Source organism: Hippocampus guttulatus, chromosome 13 (assembly GCF_054856545.1).
Source record: "Hippocampus guttulatus isolate MCC_2025c chromosome 13, RoL_Hgut_1.0, whole genome shotgun sequence".
Classification (NCBI taxonomy): Eukaryota; Metazoa; Chordata; class Actinopteri; order Syngnathiformes; family Syngnathidae; genus Hippocampus; species Hippocampus guttulatus.
The window spans coordinates 13,311,696-13,332,677 of record NC_141273.1 but is presented as its reverse complement, the minus strand read 5'-3'; the positions used below and the strand labels follow the sequence as shown (position 1 = coordinate 13,332,677).

Here is a 20,982-nt window from a genome sequence, read left to right as displayed (position 1 = left end):
TATAAACCTGTAAACAACATACAACTGATGACAAGCGGCAGCAACACATGCGGACGGAATATAAAATCCACTGGCATATATTCCTTATCCTCTGCGCAAAACCACTAATATTAACACAGTTAGCGCTCACGATCTTCTGTGTTTCATCATCAAATCGAAAACTACTTTAGTACGTCCGTACGTATCATACTGCCCCCTTGTGAACACACTGAATTATCATGACACACGTGATGTTTTCTTTACATTCTATATAATTCCATATAATGACATTTTTTTTTTTTTTTATAAAGTACAGTGTTGTAGAATAAGGATGCTCTAGCGTGTGGCTTTGGACACCGCTGTGCAATGGGTTGCCCAATGTTAGGCAAACGTCCATTTTGGTCGTAGGCACACCTTTGTGTCGAGTAGTTGGCAAGAGAAAGTGACTGTTTCTCTTGGAAGAAAGTAGTCCATGCCCATGTGGCCGTCTCCCATCCATTATACCTGATCCTCATTCTCACCCCTTTTAACAGGGGCCAAGCTGTTAAAGACCCCATTACTGCGCCGAAGCACACATTTCGCATTTTCTCAGCGGACTTGAGAGCGCGCAGTGCAAATTTTATGTGGGAACGTATCAGGAGATAGAGTTCAGAGGGAAAGGGTGCTGGTGGTGGTGGTGGTGGCGGGGGAGGGGGGCAGTGAGTAGTACTCGCGGTGGCGGGGCAGGCGGGGAGGTGGAATGGAAAAGGGCCAGAGTCGGGAGTCAGCGAGCGCTTCAAGCGTTAACGTAATTGCAAGAATGTGAAAAATGAGGCGGCAGGGCTCCCGAGTGGAGCAAAAGGTCAGAGCGCGGCGCACACAAAACAACTGGCTGGAGGACGGCCTCATTAGACCATTAAATCAGCTGACCCCCCTCTTGCGCCCTTCTAGCCTTCTGACTTTCTCTTCTTCTTCTTCTTCTTCTTCTCTGCTGCTTACTGGGTGGAGGGGTTGACATGGTATTCATGGATGACCCTCTCATCATTACATCTTCCTAATGACTAAAGCACTGTCTATGTCTTATGTTGTGTTATATGACCATATTTTTTTTTTATGTTCACTGTTCTGTAAAGCGCAGCTGTTGTGAAAGTATTGTATTGTATTAATTCCTTCTAAAGTACAGGTACAAAAATTAGTTATATGTCTGAGGAGGAGGAGGAAGATAAGGATGATGATGAAGAGCCCAATATTATTATTATTATTATTATTATTATTATTATCATTGACAGGCAATGTGAATGAGGCGTTGGTGTCGGTCTTGGCCCGGCGCAAAGTGCCATACCGTAACTGTCTTTGGCCTCCTATCGATCGGCTGTTACTGGATACGGTGCGGATAGGAGTCGATAAGTGCTCTGTGGATTACAGGTCACTTGTACTTATGTGTGTAAGATAATCAATAGGCAGTGCATTTGTTTCTCTCCTGTCTCCCTGACCCGTCCCATCCCCATTGCTCTCTGCTTCCTGCACACAGCAGTCATCCGCTCTGCTGCAGCAGATCACAGCATCGACGACCCTTCCAGACATTAAATACATATCGGAAATGTTTTCGGTGATTATGGCCAGTCCTTTTTGCAAATGCAAGGTTGATTTCAAGTCACAAAGGAAGTCTGTGCTCAGCACAGTGTTAAATTCATAACTTACGGTGAAATGTCACTAGTTTTCCACCATTTTGTCAACATCACTCAAAAAAATGTTTATCAAAATTGTGTGTTGCGCTAGCTTAAATGCTAACATTTTGAACCCAAAAAGTTAGCTAGGCAGCAATTCTTTTGCAAGCCAAAGATCAAGAATCTCCCTCATAATTGTCAGCTTTCTCCTAAATCAGATGTGATTTTAGCTGAAAATCACATTCAATTGTTCAACAATGAAAAACCCTCCACAATGGGATCAATAACATTCCCCCGCGATGGTTGTCAAGTGATCTCCTGGTCCTAAGGCCCGACGAGTCGCGATGCGGGTGACCACAGAGGTCTGCGGCTGGCTAATGGCTCGTCTCAAAGCAGCTCCGCCGCTGCGTGCGCTATCCATCAATATGTTTGATCACTTATTGGCAAAACGATACAATAGCCACGCTTGCTTCTGGCGTCTACAAAGAGTCTGTTTGTGTGTCGAGACGACGTGATGAAATTTTGTGCAAAAAGCCTGCACACATGCCAGAAGGCACACACGCTAATAAATAAATACATCCACATTTTAGGCCACACTGGCGCGTGATCAACAATTTTTATCCGGCGTGCCTGTGATCGCATCAAAATCGACAGTGAGCGTGACGAGCGAATGGCGACAGATATGTGTGACTGTCGCACACTATGTGTAACACATTCCAATACGTTTGTTTTGAAACGCTTTATTCCCGTTTGGCAGGTTGTGTGCTAGATAACACTATGGCGTAATTATAGGCTGTTGTATGCAGCAAACTTAATGTCTTTTTTTTTATGTGAGAGAGAACTGGCAGAAACGCACTATTAGTCACCAGTTTTTGTTCAAGTCTCAAAATAGTAAAATTTCTGAAAAGCCCTTCTTTTTCGGGTGTGTCGCTCGCGTCTGACTGTAAAAGTGGATAAGCGCCTTCGTTTTTAGGTGTGACTGTGTTGACATGGACGCCAGTCAAAAGAAGGGATAATACAAACACGCATAAGGAAGGGAGATGGCTTGGGATGTCATCATGCATTCTGGAAATGGGCGATTAAAAGGATCTCGATGTCAATGATGGTGCTCATATGCAGTGGAACAGCTGAGGTCCGATACAGTCGAGAATTGATTTTTTTGGAAATAGCGGAAATTTAAATTATCTGTTCCAATTTAAAACCTTTACAAGCATCCCCCCCCCCCCCGACTCAATATTTTAACATTACAGGCATCAGCCTTAATTTCAATGACAAGTGCAGTGAGTCGTGAGGTCAATTATGGGCTTGCACATTTTCCTTTTTTGTTTCCTCCCAATGATCATAAAGCATAAAAAGAAGTTGGCCACTATTGATATTTAATACGATTTAGTTTTCATGACAAATGACAGTTGTGTCACTATTGCATGTAGGACATGTATATCCTTTAAAAAAAAAACACAAAACTGTTATGTTATTTAATATATATATATATATATATATATATATATATTGTTAGAAGGTATTTATTTCCCCACTGCATATGAACGATACTTGGCATGTAGTAGTACATACAGTATACTGTATATACCAATGGACGTGTTAGTGTTAATGCATCTCTACATGGGACTCACCTTGCTCGCTGCTGTTGTCGCCGCTTTGCGACGCGTGGCCTCCGCTGGAGGGCCCCGGCGTACCGGCTGAGTGCGTGGACGTGGCGTCATCGTGGTCTCTCCAGGATGCCGGATTCTGAGGTTTTCCAACCGAGTTAACCAGCAACAGAGAAAGAGAAAAAAGAGAGGAAGACCATATGAGTGGCATGTAGAAGGATGGATCAATTGATCTAGCAAGCTAACTAGCTCGCTAGCGGTCTGTCTATTTTAGCCTAGCTCGACAGATTGCTAGTTAACTAGCGAGCTGTCTACTTTAGCCTAGCTCAACAGACTGCTAGCTAGCTAGCTAGACATACAGATAGCTCGTTATCTAGCTAGTTTGTGAGATACATATGCCTTAATCCAGTGGTTGTCAACCTCGGTTTGACTGAATCACAGGGTTTTCGTGAGCCACTCTCAGGGTTTCAGAGGTCAAAAACGCACCCTGTGCGCGTGCGCGTGTGTGTGTCCAGCAATACTCTCAGCCTTTTGGCGTCACTAAGGTGTCCAAAGTCTGAAAGACGTTCATACTGTTTGTTACAACATATCTTTACAAGCAATCCTTGGAGGGTGATAGCCATAGAAATGAAGAAAAGTAGCACATTTTTGCCACAAAAATGATATGAGAGTGTCAAATGCCAAAGGGAAGTCGAGCAATCCTGAACTTATCTCAGCAAAAGTTACACTGATTTGCAGTAAGTATCCACTGAATCTCATGATTAGTTGGTTTTGTTCCTTTAACACAGTGATAACTGATACAATGCGTACCTATGTTTTTAATTTAATAAAAAAAAAAAAAAAGATTTTTCCAGTTACAAAGGGCTTGATGTACAGTATGTGAGACACTAATCTAACGTCTCCATGTTTTCCTGGACATGATTCTACACTGAATGGTACATGACACCACCTATCTATTCTGCTTTTAGTCACTCACTATTTATTGAAACGGTTTCCATCTCTGCTGATTTTATCTAATGTGTTGCACTGTGCAGAATGAATGTTGTTTATCTAATCCTTGATTTTGTGTTCCTGGTACGAAAAAAATTACCAGAGCCATTTCACGTTAATATTTTAACCACTTTTCCCTCATCTACAATTCAAAAATCAAATGTGACGTTTGTGCACAAAGGTTTACACACTCCTGATCGTCAAGCAACACACACACACACACACACACACACACACATGGCATACAAACAAAAAAAAAACAAGCACTACAGCATCTGGCGATCAGTCAAAAATGTGCAATCAAGGAGCTTCATTAAATCATGAGAACAGAATGCTTGCAATGCTGCGTCCTGCATGACAAGCTCTGCTGAGTAATTGTCTACACACACATGCACAGCAGTTCACGTTTGGCATTTATTTTTTTGTTATTGTTGTAACAACACTACCAAGCGAGACTTCCGTGTCAAGTGCGAAATACAGAGGTAAGACGTCCAAACACACCACAGCCGCCATTAATCATTACCGCTGTCAGGAGTGAAAATAAGATATGACAGTGATTCTCCTGCTAATCTGCCAAAAATGTGCACACGCCCACAGAGGCTCAAAAGGAATACACACACACACACACACACACACACACGCACACACACACACACACACACACACACGCGCGCGACATTCACTTTCATAAATGTAGGTTGAGAACTGGAATGGTACTCATTGAGAGAGCAGGCCTCAGCCAAGGCCCAACAATAACACAAGTCAGTGGCAGAATACCATCTTCCTAGCTTAGCGGCTAATAACTAATACAGTATGCAAGCAAAATCGACCAAGTACAGTACATATTTTTATAAACTTGTTTGACTGTTAAATGAAGGTTAGAAATTCGAGTCAAGGTACAGTTAAACGTTATACAAATTCAGGAACATCTTATTTGGTCCACAGGGAATTTCGCATGCCTCAGCTAGCTAAGCAACTAAAGGCTAGCACTTAGTGCTTGTTTATTTGTTTGTTTGTCTTTTTGAAATTCAATCATTCATACATTGCAGTCACTACTGCTCCACTCCAGTATTGTAGGTGGTGGTAATAGGAATTAACAACTGGTTGTCAACTGCCAAACAAAGGCAAATACTGCACATCCTCAACCAAAATGTCATGGCTTCCTCCGACATAGAAACAGCAGCTTTAACGTGGACCAGCTAGTTTAATGGCCAAATAGGTCGGTAAGAGACCCCAAGCAAGTATGAAAATGCCTGAAAGTTCTTCATTGACATTTGAATAGAAATTCTCACAAAATTGGAACACATTTTCCATCCGTAAAATAGCTAGCTCAGTACTTAAAGCGTAAAGGTACAAAAGAATGAACCGAACAGGCAACACGCATGTGCGGTTTTGTAAATGTGTTATACTTCCAATCAAAATTCAAATTTAAACGTATTCCAATCATGACAATGACAAGTGCTAAATTGGGTTCGCTATTGTTCAAATGTGATTCTGTAAATTGGCTGTCAACTGCCAAACAAATAAAGAAAAACACGTCTGTACATAGTCCCTCATCAAAATGGCCTGTCTTATCGTTGGGCAGGGGAATTTTTTTCATGATCTCGGCGGCTATGGTATAAATGTTTTCATGCCCACGTGCAAACTGGCTCGTAAGATGACTTCACCCCCCGCCCCTTGTTTCCCTACCTTCTCTTCTGCCTCCTTCCCTCCTTCCCCGGCCCACGAGGAAGCCGGCTACTCCGGCTGTTACAGGAAAGGCTTTATCAGTGCCACATGACGGCAGACTCGGGTTGGAATTTCCTCCGCCATTTCAGACTGACCGACGGCGTCACTCGCACAAAAATCGCTAGCCGATACCATTGGGGATGTCGTGAAAAGAAAGAAAGAAAAAAAGATCTTGGTGACTTAAATTCAAATGTGAGGCTGACGCTGCTCGAGTACCCCCGACAGTGGAGGGCCCCTTGAGTGGTGCCCAAGGCAAACAAACATGGGCTTCCCGCAAACCTCAATCCACTTCTCAATTCCCGCCATGCCATCACCCCCCCCCCCCCCCACTTTGTTAGACGCATGTATTTTCAAACAAGGAGGATACTGTACATGCAGCAAAATAGATATCTATATTTTTTTACAATATCATCTAAATTGAGGAGCCTGGCTGTGCTGGAGTGAGCTGTCCTGGAGGACGGCAGTCCCGCATCATGTGAAGTTTTAGCGGGAGGAAATGGAGGCTATGAGACGAGCGGCTGCCGGCCTCCTCTGGGTGCCGGGTCCTGTTGTGCAGCGAGCGAGGGTCCTTTCATCTGTTAAAGGGGGCGCAGACGACTACACAAGGCCCTTGAACGCCGCCTTCGCCTGCATTCAAGGCTCTCTCAGCGTCAGCTGTTCACTGGATGGTGCTATGCGAGGGGGGAAAAAAAAAAAAAAGAGCTTGGAAGGTTCCTCACAAGAGGGGCGCGACAAGGAAGCCCCGCGCAGAGGTTTTGGGCCTTCAAAGTGAGCCCAGGGGGAAAGTGGGGAAAGTGGTCGTCGCCTCAGTTCACTTTCTGGGCCATTGATGGCCAAACGCTCTGATACACTTCACTAAAGTCTGTTGTCAGGGAGTTCATGCAGCGTTCCAGCTTGTCCGAGCTTGCTTTTCAATGGGTTGAAACCAGGGCCTGACTCATCAATCGGTCAGCTGATTTAATCAGATAATATTAAAATGGGCAAAAATCTGCTGGGTTTTTTCCCTTCCCTATTTTTGCATTTTTTTTTCCCTTATAAATGAACACATTATAGGATAACACAAAAATGCACCCTAATTATTAAGTAATTCATATCTTTATTGTTGTAAGCATTAAAGGACCAAAAAAAAGTTCTGCTATTAATTATAGATTTTTCAAACGATTAATTGGTTATCTATCGTGAAAATCTGCATATTATTGACGCCCAAGAAATGCACTGAGGGGAAAAAATGTAATGCTCCGCCCCCCAAAAAAATCTTCAAAAAACACTGATGAATGGAAAAAAGGGTTTGGCTCAACAACAAGATTTTTTTTTTGCTAACTATTGAAAAAGCTGCAAATATGTAAATCGCAAATATGTGAACACCGGCTCTATCTCCGAGATGACTTTTGAAAATTTTTGTTCAGTGAGCTCGATAGCTTCATTTTTACTGGATTACTTTTTATTATTTTCTTTTGATCAACTCAACGGTCTTTTAAGCACTTGTTGCCAATCATCCATTGAATTTTGAAAATGTTTTCACAGGATGGATGACTTTTTGAATGTTCCCAACTCCTGTTTCCATGCCAATATTTTGCCAATTGTCTGCATGGCTACCATTCCATTTCGCCTCGGTGGCTTCATGACGCAATCAATCCACATCCCCAATTGATAATTATGCCTAAAAAAAAAAAAGTCACAGGATCTGCACACCCAGTTGATGAGCGCATTGCTGGTTTTGATCGAACATTCAAGCGCCCGTGGGAACTCTGCGTAAAAGCAGGACGCTTCCCAAAATAATCCGGTTGCGTCTTCATCACGTGAGGGATGAAGGGCAGCTTGCATGTAATTAAGCAGCGGCGGGCTCAGCGGGGGAGGTAGAAAATGACCGGCTTCCACTTGGAAAGCTCAGAGTCAGCCGCACTCCAGTGAGGCCTGCCTCTTCGCGGCCTTAATGCAGCAAAATCGATTAGACTTAATTCACCTATCATTGTGCGAGTCGTGTGTCATTTTTAATGGTGCCGCCACTGAATCAAATTCAAAGGCAAACTGCAGTTAATGCTGTGAAAGGGAAATGATAGTTTTGGATTGTTTTTTTTTGGGGGGGGGGGGGGGGTTCCTCCAACTGGGGAGACTTCTTTCCAGGCATCCTTGTCATAATCACAACCATAGCAGGGTCGATATCAAAACGAAGTGCCTTTAGTGTTATCAGAATCACTCACTCATCATGGAAATGTCGAAAAATAATGAAACACTGAGGTCTCATTGTACCGCGAGTGGCCAAACATTTGCACACATTCCAGTACAACGATAAGTCACTTCTTTCTACTATGGAGGCTGAAACAGCGGCTAATTGCAGAGCAAATATTTACACGAAGGTTTCATACTTTTCAACGTATGATGTGTATTGGCGAATGTTATCAAGCTAAACAAGTCCACACTGTTCTACGAGAGTGTAAAAAAAAACTTTTCGGAATCGGAAATCTTTTCGCTCAGCATTACATTGAATCAATTAGAGGAAGCCAGAGTTCAAAGCAAGCATGGTGAGGCAGCATTTAGCGGTTATGCTGCACACAAATGGAATATGATGCCAGCAGGAGTGAAGTCAATCCAAATGTAAATGTTTTTAATATTACACCTTTGAGTTGAAGAGGAAGCCTTTATTCTTTGAAATGTATTGCTGGCATCAGATGGAATCCTCAAAAACCTTCAAAATCATCACTTTTCAAAAGCCGCAAGTTTGTTCAACCGCTAACATTGCATCGTCAAAGAGAGCAAGTCGGTTTCAACACTTTACATTGGTCAATTTTGGACTTGAAATAATAGATTTATTTTAAAAATACATTAAAAATACTGAGGGTTGTAATATTTGTGTGATGAAATCACAGACATAAGAAAATGGCCCAAATCGAAGGAAGAGGGAAGTCATTGTTAGCTTGATTCGCATCCCGGTGCCCAAATACAGGTATGCACTGATGCAAAGGATACAACCTAAAAATGTATTGCAAATCATTTTGTGGCTCACGGACCCCCGGTTGAAAAGCACCGCAACACCCCCCCGCCCCCAAAAAAAATGTTTACCTCTCATAGACAACAACACAGCATGAGCCAACGAGCACAACCACAATAAAAAAATAATAATAATAATAATTCACCGCTAATTCACAAGCCTGCCTGCAAAACACATCACAGTGCACGATGTAACTTTGTGCACTCGACAAAAGCCCTCCTTCTCCTTCCCTCATCAATTATTTACGGCGCCCCCTCTCAGAGAGGAGGGCGCAGCGGCGGCGGCATCATCATCAGACGCCGCGCAAACACAAACATACACAAGCATTTTGTCGCGGGCCCTGTGGGTGTGATAAAGTTCAAACAAGTTGTGCGTGTCAGCCAAACAGTCAATCGACACAACAAGCGAACGAGCGCCAGGCAGGAGCTACGCACAACAACAAGAGGGCATATACGGGGGAACGCTGCGAATATTCCCTGAAGAAAGGGTGTAATTAAGAGAAACGTATTCGGTGCTAATTGTCTTCAAAAGCACAAGAGGTAGATGGAGGGAAATGGCGGCGTGCAAACACACAACACATTGAAGGGGGGGGGGGGGGGGGGGATGCAAAAGGAGCAAAGTCTCAGGGGGGTTGCCTTTTGCTGTCGTAATACAAGTTGTAATTACACTGGTGCCTTGACTTAGAGCTTTAATTTGTTCCGTGGCCATACTTGTAACTCATAACATTTGTGTCTATAATTATCTTTAGCCCACTGAAATGCATCGAAATACCAATAATCCACACAGCCTGACAAATATATATTCCCCCTTCCCCCCAAAAATGGTTTTAAAATAAGCAAAATAGCACTGCACAATATTGAACTTTGTAGAAAAAAAGTATGGTAATTACAAAACTGAATGCATCATGATTTCATACTTCAATGCCCAGTGACAGTGTGCTGCTCCTGGTCTGCATTCCTTGGTTGCTAAATTTATGAACAATAGACGCCTGTGAGTTCTGTCATATTGTCTGTCGACATGTGTTGCTGCATTGTTTGTGTTCAAATAGCCATTGCTTAATGCAGAGGTCGGAAAGGTGGGACCGCTGATGGCAAAGAGGATGATAACCATAGAACCAATAACAATAATGGCTGACAAAAAGTAAAAACAAAAATTGGAGTTGAACATTATTTTGATTTTCTTTAGGGGTTTTGGGGGGCTTTTTATGGTAGCTACGAGTTCTGGCAAAGATGATGATTACCATGAATATAACAAATATGATTAGAAAATATATAACAAATCCTTCAAAGGATGATCATCATTTGTCTTTTTTCTTTTGGTTTTTGTTTTTAAGGATACCAGTGATGGGAATGAGGGATGACAACCATGGAGGCGGAACATCCATACGCCCCAAAAGTGATGACAGTTGTAGGACCAGAAAATATGTCACAAACACGCAAAGCCTGGAACACCCTGACTAAACACAAATTATGGGAAAACTGTTTTGGAATGGGAACTTAAAAGTCAACCAGCATCAGATTCGGTTCCACTTTATAGAGCTCCGACGATCATAATGAAGAAACAAAAAAAGCAGGAGAACGAATCCCTGACCTCGCATTTCCAAACACCTGCTTCGTGCGCGCTATGCCCGCATCCATTGAAATTTCGGCGCAAATTGATTTAGCGGCGTCATTGAATTTCCCTCGAATTCCCCTGAAAGTTGCGAGGAGGGAGGGAAGGGAAGGTGGTGTGCGTGGAGAGGTCATGGGGATCCGCCGCTGATCGTGTACGGAACCGCTGACACACTACAAACAAAGCAGGCACACACACATAGGCTCATAAATCATAATGCCGGCTAATATTTCAAGACGCATCTTGCCACATGGCATAAACACGGAAGGGGTGGGGGAGCGTTTCATAATTACATATGGCTCACAAAGGTGTATGTGCGCCCCTATTGAACCGCTGAGTGTTATAACACCCACACCTTCAATTATGACAATTAATAAATGGCTTCCTTAACTGGGCAGCTAATAATTCATCATGGTTGTATTCTGACAACGCAAGGCGGCTTTGCAAACCTTCTCCGAGGGCAACTTCTAACTGCACTGTTTGAATGCTGTTCAAAAAAAAAAAGTTTTTTAAATATATATATATATATATATGTATAAGAGAGCTAGAGATTCACACATACAGCCCACAACAATAACAAACATTTCTAACTTGACTTTTTTTTTTTTTATATTTGGATTGTGCACCATTACCTCAGGCGCTCATACACCACAAATTACAGCCTACCAAAATTGCCCCTCAATAAATCAAGGCTCCTTTTCAAATACCTTCAATAAAAAGTTATTATAATGATGACGATGCTTGAGGGGATTCACCGGAGGGACATTTTCTTTTTTTCAAGGTGCAAAGTGGTGCAAATAAAAACAGACAAACGACGTTAAGAGATGTCTGTCATTACCTGAGAAAGTTCTATCTAAAAAATAAATAAAAAAACAAGCTCACATACTGAACATACGTGAGTTGCACGGTGTACGACCTTGTGGCAGCTGCATTGCAAAGCATTTTTCAAGAGGTGCTGGGAGAGGGTGCGCAGTGTGCAACAAGTGAGTAAAAGTCTCTCTCTCCCTCTCGCGCTCTCTCGCTTGCAGCCATGAAGATTAGATATGGCTCCCAACAGGCCCTGGGAGCGCTAATCAAATGGGAAATGTAAGGCGAGACTCAACTCTGTAGCAACACAACGCTGGATAAAAATGGTGCGCCGTTTTGTTTGCTTGACAATGTTGATTTGGGGCGCGGAAATATTTTTAAACTAGAAAAAGAAGTGGATTTTTTAATGAACACTTGGGACGAGTACGCTTCTGTATTTTAAAGTTGGTCAAGATAGAGGATGTTTTGTTTTTTCTTTAGGTGGTACTTGGTGTAAAACATTTGAGAACCACTTCAATAAAGCCATAAAACAATGTCGTGGTGTCATCTGTTTTACCAGGCTGTGACATCATCCCCTACTGGCCACATCAAGCAACAAACTGACCCGAGCTGTACGATCGCAACACACTTGACTGCACCTCCAAGTGAGCTCACAATGTCTTAACCAGTTCCCTGCCTGTTGCCAAAAATCCAATGTAAACAGCGACCCCCCCCCCCCTCATTTCCCTCCCCCCACTTTCCAGCCATACAGCGTCAAGATAAGCAGGAGCATAACCTCCATGGGAACTCCTATCTACCGCTCCGAGGAAGGATCTCCAAAACAAAGCCCCGAGAACCCCGCAAGGTCCTCAAAAGTAAGACGGCACTGCGACTCATCACAAGCGAGCAGATTCAAAGCCCTTTAGTTGTGCCTAATTGAATGCGGCGCAGGAGAACAGAGCGGAAATGTCATTACGAGACGACACAAGAGCTAGCTAGCGCCTCTATTTTAGAGCGTTTTTCACGGGAATGGGGTTCGTCTAAAGGGGAGGGGGTTAAATCCTGGGTGGGCTCCACTGGTAGATACAGTCACCAAATCAACTGTGTCAGCGAAAGCCTCTCGTCCCCTTTCCTCGCCCGCGCCGTAATCCAATCGCGCCCAAGTGTAAATAAAAAGTGTGCCTTCTTGTGGCTCTGTCAGGTAGGAGGAAAGGGGAGGGGGGCAAGGAAAAGAACATGAGCAGACACGCACCCTCCTCATCATTTTCACTAAAACCAACTTTCACCACATGAGACGCGGGCGCCCAGGGAGGGCTCCGCCGATTAAAAATGCAAAGCGGAGAAAAGTGGACGTGAGGGATCTCGATCGGAGCTCATTAGCATATCCGCAGATCGTTCGCACCCCTGTATGGGAAAAATTGGGGGTGACAATTCATTGGGAAATGACGAATTAATTAATTGTAATGCAAGTTGGGCATGATTTGTTTTTTTGGAAAATGTTTACATTGGTGCTTATTGCACTTCCACTCGCATCCAAATCACCTTTATAATCAAAGTAGTCGCCATAAAAAGTTGACCAGCGTCACAGTGAAGGAATAACTCCCCCATGTTTAAATATGTGAAAATGTATCTCATGTTTTCTGGGTAGCACCTTAAATAGGGGTTAATCAAGTGTTTCTAAACGTTAATAACAATGTAATAAACGCTTTATAAATGTTCATAAACATGACTATGCACAACAACAAAGTGCAGGCTCACTGTTCGTGATTTCATGCTTGTTATATGTCAATCATTCCAGATGAGTTTGTAGTCCAGTATATCAGAAAACGTCACTATTTATGAACATTTTAATGATGAGGCACCGTATTAATATGGTTTCAAAATATTTCATTAAACCATTTGCATGAATAGTCACCTTAAAAAGATATATTATAATGGCCATTTTAACCAAATATGATTACTTGGGTTTAACAGTTTAAAAATGACTACGGTCAGCACTGGCTCACTATTTGGCAAGTTAGTGTTTAGGGCAACACAACTCAATCATTCGATGACTTAATGTCATTTCATACTATATTGTAAGTAAGTGTGAAACATAACTAAAAAGGTGTGATATAATGACATTTAGGATTAATGAATCAATATCCTCCCACATTCCAAAAAACATGCGTGGCAGGCTGATTGAACACTCTAAATTGTCCCTAGGTTTGAGTGTGAGCGTGGATGGTTGTTCGTCTCTGTGTGCTCTGCGATTGGCTGGCAACCGATTCAGGGTGTCCCCCGCCTACTGCCCGGAGTCAGCTGGGATAGGCTCCAGCACCCCCCGCGACCCTAGTGAGGATCAAGCGGTTCGGAAGATGAATGAATGAATGAATAATGCTAAATGTGGGTTCACTATTTGGCAAGTTGCTGCTAGAGCCGTGCCATTTATCCACTTGATGCCATTTAAAATTAAAATAGGTTAAGTAAGTGGAATAAATATAATTGTAAAAAAGGATGTGCTATAATGACAGGTACGATTAAAGAATGGTATAGTGGTTCACTATTTAGTAAGTTGAGGACTGGGCGACACTACTTACCCATTAGGTGAGTTTATGCTTTTTAAGACTAAAATACATTATAAGTAAAAGGAATAAATATAATTTAAGAGCTGCTGTGTATATGTAACATACAGAAGTAGTAAATCAGTCAAGCTAAATGCGGGCTCACTATTTGGAAAATGTAAAAGCCACTCACTGGTCAGCTCTTAGCACTTGATAACAATACAAACTTATTTCATGAAGCATTATTGTGAATCCTAATCACTGCGGCTTCTCCCCGACTTACTGTAAGTATGGGCAATATAAAACAATGACATATTTCATTTGGTGACTTTTTGTAACGAGGGCCACAATATGGCCAAGCTTGTGAATACAACACGGTCGTGTACCTCTGTGCGTGAGCGCCTGTGTGTGTATGTGTGTGTGCGGCCTGAAGCCCAAGCTGACAGATGCAAGCCCAGTAGCGACTGTGCTGCGAATATGCTTCTTATTGAGCAAGTGACTTGGTCGCAAGCAAAACATTAGTTTTATCAATTCAACTCATATGCGTGGACTCAGCAGTAATAATAACAACGAGAATGGTGATGATAACAACACAGCCAGAAATGCATTCGCATGTCAAGCTTCTTGCTTGCTTGCTGCGCTATAGGTGTTTCTAATTGAATTCAGCATTAAAGGAGCCTCCAGTCATAAAACTAAAAGGGAGAGGCAAAGGCGGGAGGAGTGGAAGGAGAACTGCACACTGCAGTGTAAAAAATATAAATAAAGAAATACAGGAGTAATCAATAGGAAACAATTAAACACATTAACATCAGCGGCAGTGGGAGGGGTGGTCTCTGAGAGAAGCATCATATGCAATGTGAACTTGACATTGATGCCTGGCGTTGCATTATAGGCAAGCACACACACGCACGCGCACACGCACACACGCACACACACAACCTTCGTGCACCTCTGCGGAGACGATCCACAGCAGCTTTGCAACACTCCCACAGCCTCCTCGCGTGGAAAGCCCCCCTTAACTCTTTCCCTTTCTTTTTTTTATAGTGGCCTACAGCTAAAGCTTAGCGGCTAACGCGTAATTGTCTCTCCATGGTGCGCGCACACACAGACACACAAATACACTCGCATTACGCACGCATGAGCGCACCCAATCAAAAGACTTAAAAACAATAACTAAGGCAATTGTAGCGCGTTTAGCTTTTGACCCCACCGGCACATCCCGCATGCAGAAACGAGCGCGCACACCATTTAAGACTCAATATGTAGGCCAAACACTTAAAAGAATTTCAGAGCCAACAAGACGTGTTGCGTTCAAGACAAGCGGAAAGCGGAGACGGCAAGGGAACGCTGCGTTCACGTCCAAGATCGACAAGGTTTCTGAACAATTAAAAACTAACTCAAACGAGATTCCACGAGCCGTGTAGCCGCTTTGCGGGCAAGACACGAGAAAAGTAATCGACAAGATCCCCAAACAAATTTCAAATCGACATCTAACGCATGCGCACACACAAACACACACGTTCGATTCGTATAGAACGAGTAAGAGATGGGGCGTTGAGGTACAACATCAACCAAGTCTTTTGTGAAATCAATATCTTACAAACCGCGTCGAGGGTGGGCTCAAAACTCACACTTGCAATAGATGACAAGACAGTGGTTGCGTCTCAGTACGCGTTCCGCTCACGAAACAATGACAAAAAAAAAGCTCAACACACACACACACACACACACACACACACGCACGTACATGCATCAGAAAGTGGTGCGTTCACTTACATGATCAGCGAGGTTCGTCGACGAGCCGGACAGCTCTTCGTGGTCCGATTTGGAACTTCCATCCCGCTCGTCAATCACTAAATCTATTGGCATTTTTCCTTTCAAACAGCTGATGTACCGATGGCAGAAATTGTCACAAAGCTCGTGAACCTTGAAGGAAAAAATAAATAAATCCAATTACGACGATTTTTGTTTTCAGCATGTGGGGAGAACGCTCGAAGCGATCCGACAATAACGCCAATTAAATGGGGGTTGCAAACAATAAGCAAACTGTTGCTTTGTGATTATTCTCCCGAGACATGCAGCAACAAGTTAAAGCGTAACAAGCGCGAGCAAATAAAAGACAAATAAGGATAAAATCATCATCTAAAATCCAAATGAAGCGCTGGGGCGCAAGCGGTTGAAAACAGATACGTGCATGCGGATCAATAACGTGGACCAAAGGGGCTTAATTGAGCGCCAGTTGTTACTTGAGCTGCTGAAATAGCTGGCCTGCATTAAATATGACATTTATTTATAAATGTCATATTTATTCCGAAACACCGCAGCGTCGTCCACAGACCAGCTTTATATTCAACAAAATCAAAGAAAGAAAAACGTGCATGTTCTCATTCTCACGCAAGATTTTTCTTTTTACCTTTTCTAATTCCAAGAGGTGAAACCGTAATACTTGTATGGCTTGTATCATCTGAAACACATGCAAATAACAATAACACCCATCAGTAAAATGAAGACTCGTTATAATATGACAATCATTGGATGCAATTTATATTGATCTTTAAAACCACTTGCCACAATTATTTATTTATTTATTTTACATTCGAAATCTATAATGAGTTCGTCATGGACACTGCGAAGTGGACTTACCAAATTGTCCAACTCTGGATTCGATGAAAATAAAGGTTTTTCTGCTCGGACCTAAAAGTCAAACAATAAGGAAAAGTTCGGTGAATATCTGTGCGTTGAATGTCTTGCATTGGAATAAATCCCCATTTGCGTGCTCGTGTGGGTTGTGGACCTGCTTGGCGAACACGGCGATGTCCTCGTTGAAGGAGTCCGAGGAGCACACGTCTCCCCCGGCCACGCCGGGTTCCCTCGGCGTGCACGTCGCCAGTTCGCACTTCTCGAAAACCAGAGCCAGCAACGGGAAGAGAGGATGCCTGCACAGGAGGAGGGGGGGCGAGAAAACACGGACTGAGCACCGAGCAGTGTGTCGGTAACGCTGGAGCATGCATCCAACCTGCACCCAAACACTTTTTTTTTTCATACACCCCTCAAAAAAAAACTACTACATGCTTTTAAAAGCCCGCACGGTGCTATTTCTTTTTTTTTTCTAAATGATGATAAGCTGCTTTTAACCACATTTCTAACCTCTGATTGATCCGCATGGCGGAGACTGACGTTTTCTTAAGTGCACCGTGACAAGCGTGAGAAGTGCAACACAAAAGTGAAACGCGCACACACACACACGCGCGGGCGGGTAGAATTAAGGGCAAAGAGTCTCGACTATTATTTTTGTGTATATTTATCAGGCACGGAGGAAGTTTTGAAATTTGCGTGCGGCGCTGAAAGCTGAAAATACAATTCTTAACTGACGAGTCTGCGCACTCGCTTTTGCGTGGTAAAATCACAAATGTGGTGAAACATGTCAACTTAATTGGAGCTGTGCATTTTACATACACCTAAAAATACGTTTGCATGAAAAAGATTCAAAAGTGAGCACAAGAGCACAAGGTTATTTACAAAAACCCGTACATTCACACTGAGAACGTTTACGCCATTGCACGTACACATTTTTTAAAAAAATGAAGATTCCACAACGCCGTAATTTGTGATTTGCGCGACACTCTCACTCTAATCTAGAAGTATATTTTATAAAGTGGCATAAATCATATTTCTATTTTCTTCTTACTGGGGAATTGCTTGTCATGTCATTTATTTTACACGCTACATTTTAAGAGCTTGGTACTCTTTTTAGACTTGTGACCAAAAGCGTTTCAAGCCCTCCAAACAAACCCTGCAAAAGGTGTCCGCTCCAATTTGAGACCAAAATAAAGATTGTAGCATGCAAAAAAAAAAAAAAAAACATGCACAGTTTACCCATAAATCTGGTCCTTATCCCTCTTTAGGACGTCGTTGACGGCCGAGCCCATGCTGGTGGGCATGACGTTGGGGTGGGGAGCGTGGGCTCCGTAGTGCTGGCTGGCGTGTAGCGGCGGTCCGTGGTTGAGGTGGTGGACCTGCGGGAGCGGCCGGGGTGCGTGCGGGTCCCCGTACATGGACGCCGATACGCCGTCCATGCCCCCGTAGTGGGCCAGCTCGTCGTACTGAGGGAGCGGACGGAACGGGATAGAAGTTAGCGCCGGGCTGTGGGACATTTAAGCGCTTTTTTCCCCGGTGGAGTTTGGTGGCGGTGGTGGTGATCCGAAAACGTGGTGGGATGTTTACGGAGAAGTGCAGTGGAACAGTACTTACCCTTTGCGCCATCAGGCTCCGATAAACTCCCTAATATGCCGTACTGATTTTTTTTTTTTTTTTGCTTTGTGCGATATTTAGTATCCCTCTCGTCCGCGTGGAAAAAAAATCCCAGCTCTTTCTTGCCTCCTCCTTTTGTCGACTAACTTTTTGTTTTGTTTTGTTTGGGCGAATTGTCCTATTCGCCGGAGCGGTTGCGCCGAAATCGTCGCATCCGATTGTCCTCCCAAGGAAAATATTCAACTTAAAAAAAAAAAAGTGTCAAAAAATACGTTGGAAGGTTTACAATTGGCCCATCAACGAGCGGCGCGTAAAGTCAACTGTCGCTTCTATCATGGCTTTTTGCCACTCCGGCTGTCAATCAAAGCCAGAGGTTGTCAAGGTAATGAATGAATGACGCTCGGCGATGATGTTCAAGTTTTCTCTCTCGCTCTCTCTCTCCCTCGCTCACCCTCTCCCTTCTTGGTTTTTTTTTTTCGGGTGCCGTGCGCGTTAGTTCGGTGTCCTCCCCCTCCCCGTAAGTCCTCTTCGCTCTGTCTCCTTTAAATGTCTGCTTCGCCCCAGTGTGGACTTTTTGCACAAGCGGACGGCGAGGGAGGAGGGTAAAAAAAAAAAAAAAAAAAAAACAACCGGGAAAAGAAAATTCAAAAGAAATGTCTGTCCGGGTCCGTCGCTTGCTTGGTTGGTGCTGTCTGGCTTGGTAGCTGGCTGGTGAGAGAATGAGTGTCGGCGAGTGTTGTCAAGCTTGGCGGCCGGCTCGCGTCCTCCGAACACACTGAGTGAGCGCGCCGAGCGCACCGAGCGGTGGGCGAGCGCAATGACGGATCCCGGAAGTGGCGTGCTGGCCCCAGCCAGTGGTGCTGCGCCAAGGCGAGGCGAAGAGCTCTCCCACGCGAGAGAGAGGAGAGACCCACTCTTCCTCCTAATGTGTGTGTGTACCGTGTGTAGTCGTAGACACACTAACCTGCTCCTCCTTCTCTCCCCCCCCCCCTCACTTTCCAAAACTCTCTCTCCCCACCCACCCAAAATACTTTTGGGGATTTGGACAGCAGCAACACAACACCGCACACTTCTGCAACATGCGACACTCACTACATGCACACACGTATGTGCACATTCGTGTATACATGATATACATACTTAAATATAAACCATATTATATCGATCTATTACACATTCATACATATATAGTGACTAACATTTTCTTTTTAAATGTGACATTTCTCCCAAGTACAACCCAAAGGTAACAAACTGGTTTTGTCTCCTAAAAAGCGGCCGTAGTGTAAAAAGTAACACTACCGCTGCTAATGACTTTTCTTCGATGATACTGTAGTAGTATTCCGAAACATATATGTTGAGATACATAGTCAAATTTGGCAATCGCGAATGGGCGCCATTAAAAGCAATTCTGATCATGTTTTCAAGGTAGTAAGCGGTACGGTGACAAAAGCGTCCAAGTCTGGATAGTATTATGTAGTAAACGTAGCGATAGTACAACAATCAGACTCCCGGGGTGGGGGTTTAAAATGTTATCAATGAATGTTGAGTAACATTTTAAAATACAGTACACACCGCATCACACCCTGATATTAACAAGTAGTAATAATATCAGTCGTATGGCTGTGTGACCATTTAAGATGATTGCAATGTAAAAATGTAAACCGGAATCATATGGATGCGATGTAGCGAACGTAGATCATTCTGATGTTAAAATGTAGTTCCCATATGCAAGAGCGCGGCCGTAAATGTCCACAGGCATCAGTCACTCTTTCCATGCGCACCGACTTCTTTTTAAAACTCAGCCAATAAGATGATGATGAATCTGAGGCTAAAATGTAGTAAACACAGCAATAAACAGCACATTTTTCCACTTGTAGTGACGTCTTTCGAAACACGGCCAACGAAGATGATTCCCATGTTCAAATGGAACCAACGGACAACGCGGCGAGACTGTCGTTTTCGTACCACTGTGCCGAATTTTTCTTTTGCTTTAAACGTGATTGGGGATTTCGATTTGAATGTTAAAATGGACAAATTATGGCTAAGAAAGTTATATTTTAAATTGGAGTGACTTCTGTGTTGATCATTCTGATTCACATTCTGGTGAAATCAAACTCACTAAGGCCGCAAATGACACCTTTCCGATTTCTTTTTACACTCTAAAAATGATTTGGTTTCCAATTGTGGTGTGCAAACAACCACAACATGGTTGAAAATGTCACTTGTTACAATTGCGGGTACTTCATAGCACTTAAAAGATGATTCCGAATCCGATTCTGGTGTTCGAATTTAGTGGAAACAACAAAAGATGGCTGCAAATGTCACTTCTCCCCACTTGTGGTGACTTCTTTTTACACTTTAAAAATGTTACTTCATCCAAATTGAATGCTAAAACAACACAAATCAGGTTGGCTTTATCTTCATTCTGATTGGAGTTAGTTCTTTTTCACGCCAACAATGAACATTTAAGTACGCCAATCTCATTTGTTTACGATTGTAGTGCCTTGATGTGCTTCTAAATCAAATCTGAAATAGTTGGAAGGTGCTTGGAAATGTCACTTCTTCATGGTGTTTTTTGTTTTGTTTTTTTTACGAAAGAGGGACTTTTATATTTTTAATAAAGTTGGTATGAAATGCCAGAATAAATCGGACAGTAGTACAAAAGTGATCTGTCGGAGAAAAAAAAGTATCCCTCACGGCTCCGTTTTGAACCTCAAATTCAATTTATTTATTTATCTTTAGAAACGACATGTCCCCCCCCCCCCAAAAAAACCCCCGCAACCATTCATAGACTGAACATGGCAATAATTTACTGTGCAGCCTAACGCAGACTTGTTTTCTGGGGTTGAGGA

At 43.1% G+C, this 20,982-nt stretch overlaps 1 protein-coding gene across 9 annotated transcripts in view; it reads right to left on the bottom strand.

Moving 5' to 3' along the window:
- The window catches only part of meis2a (Meis homeobox 2a), a 102,741-nt gene extending 83,709 nt beyond the window's left edge, over positions 1–19,032 (bottom strand). For 7 of the 9 annotated variants that reach the window (XM_086126862.1, XM_086126864.1, XM_086126863.1 and 4 more), the window contains exons 1-7: positions 18,131–19,032; positions 17,756–17,982; positions 16,674–16,815; positions 16,523–16,573; positions 16,293–16,343; positions 15,656–15,805; positions 3,257–3,371 (exon numbers count right to left, since the gene is read on the bottom strand). In XM_086126862.1, coding sequence (XP_085982988.1) covers positions 3,257–3,371; positions 15,656–15,805; positions 16,293–16,343; positions 16,523–16,573; positions 16,674–16,815; positions 17,756–17,982; positions 18,131–18,142 — 748 coding nt within the window. In that variant the 5' untranslated portion in view covers positions 18,143–19,032. The remainder of the gene's footprint in view (positions 1–3,256; positions 3,372–15,655; positions 15,806–16,292; positions 16,344–16,522; positions 16,574–16,673; positions 16,816–17,755; positions 17,983–18,130) is intronic. The other 2 variants (XM_086126866.1, XM_086126870.1) reach the window with 1 other exon arrangement.
- Positions 19,033–20,982: the final 1,950 nt, after the last annotated feature.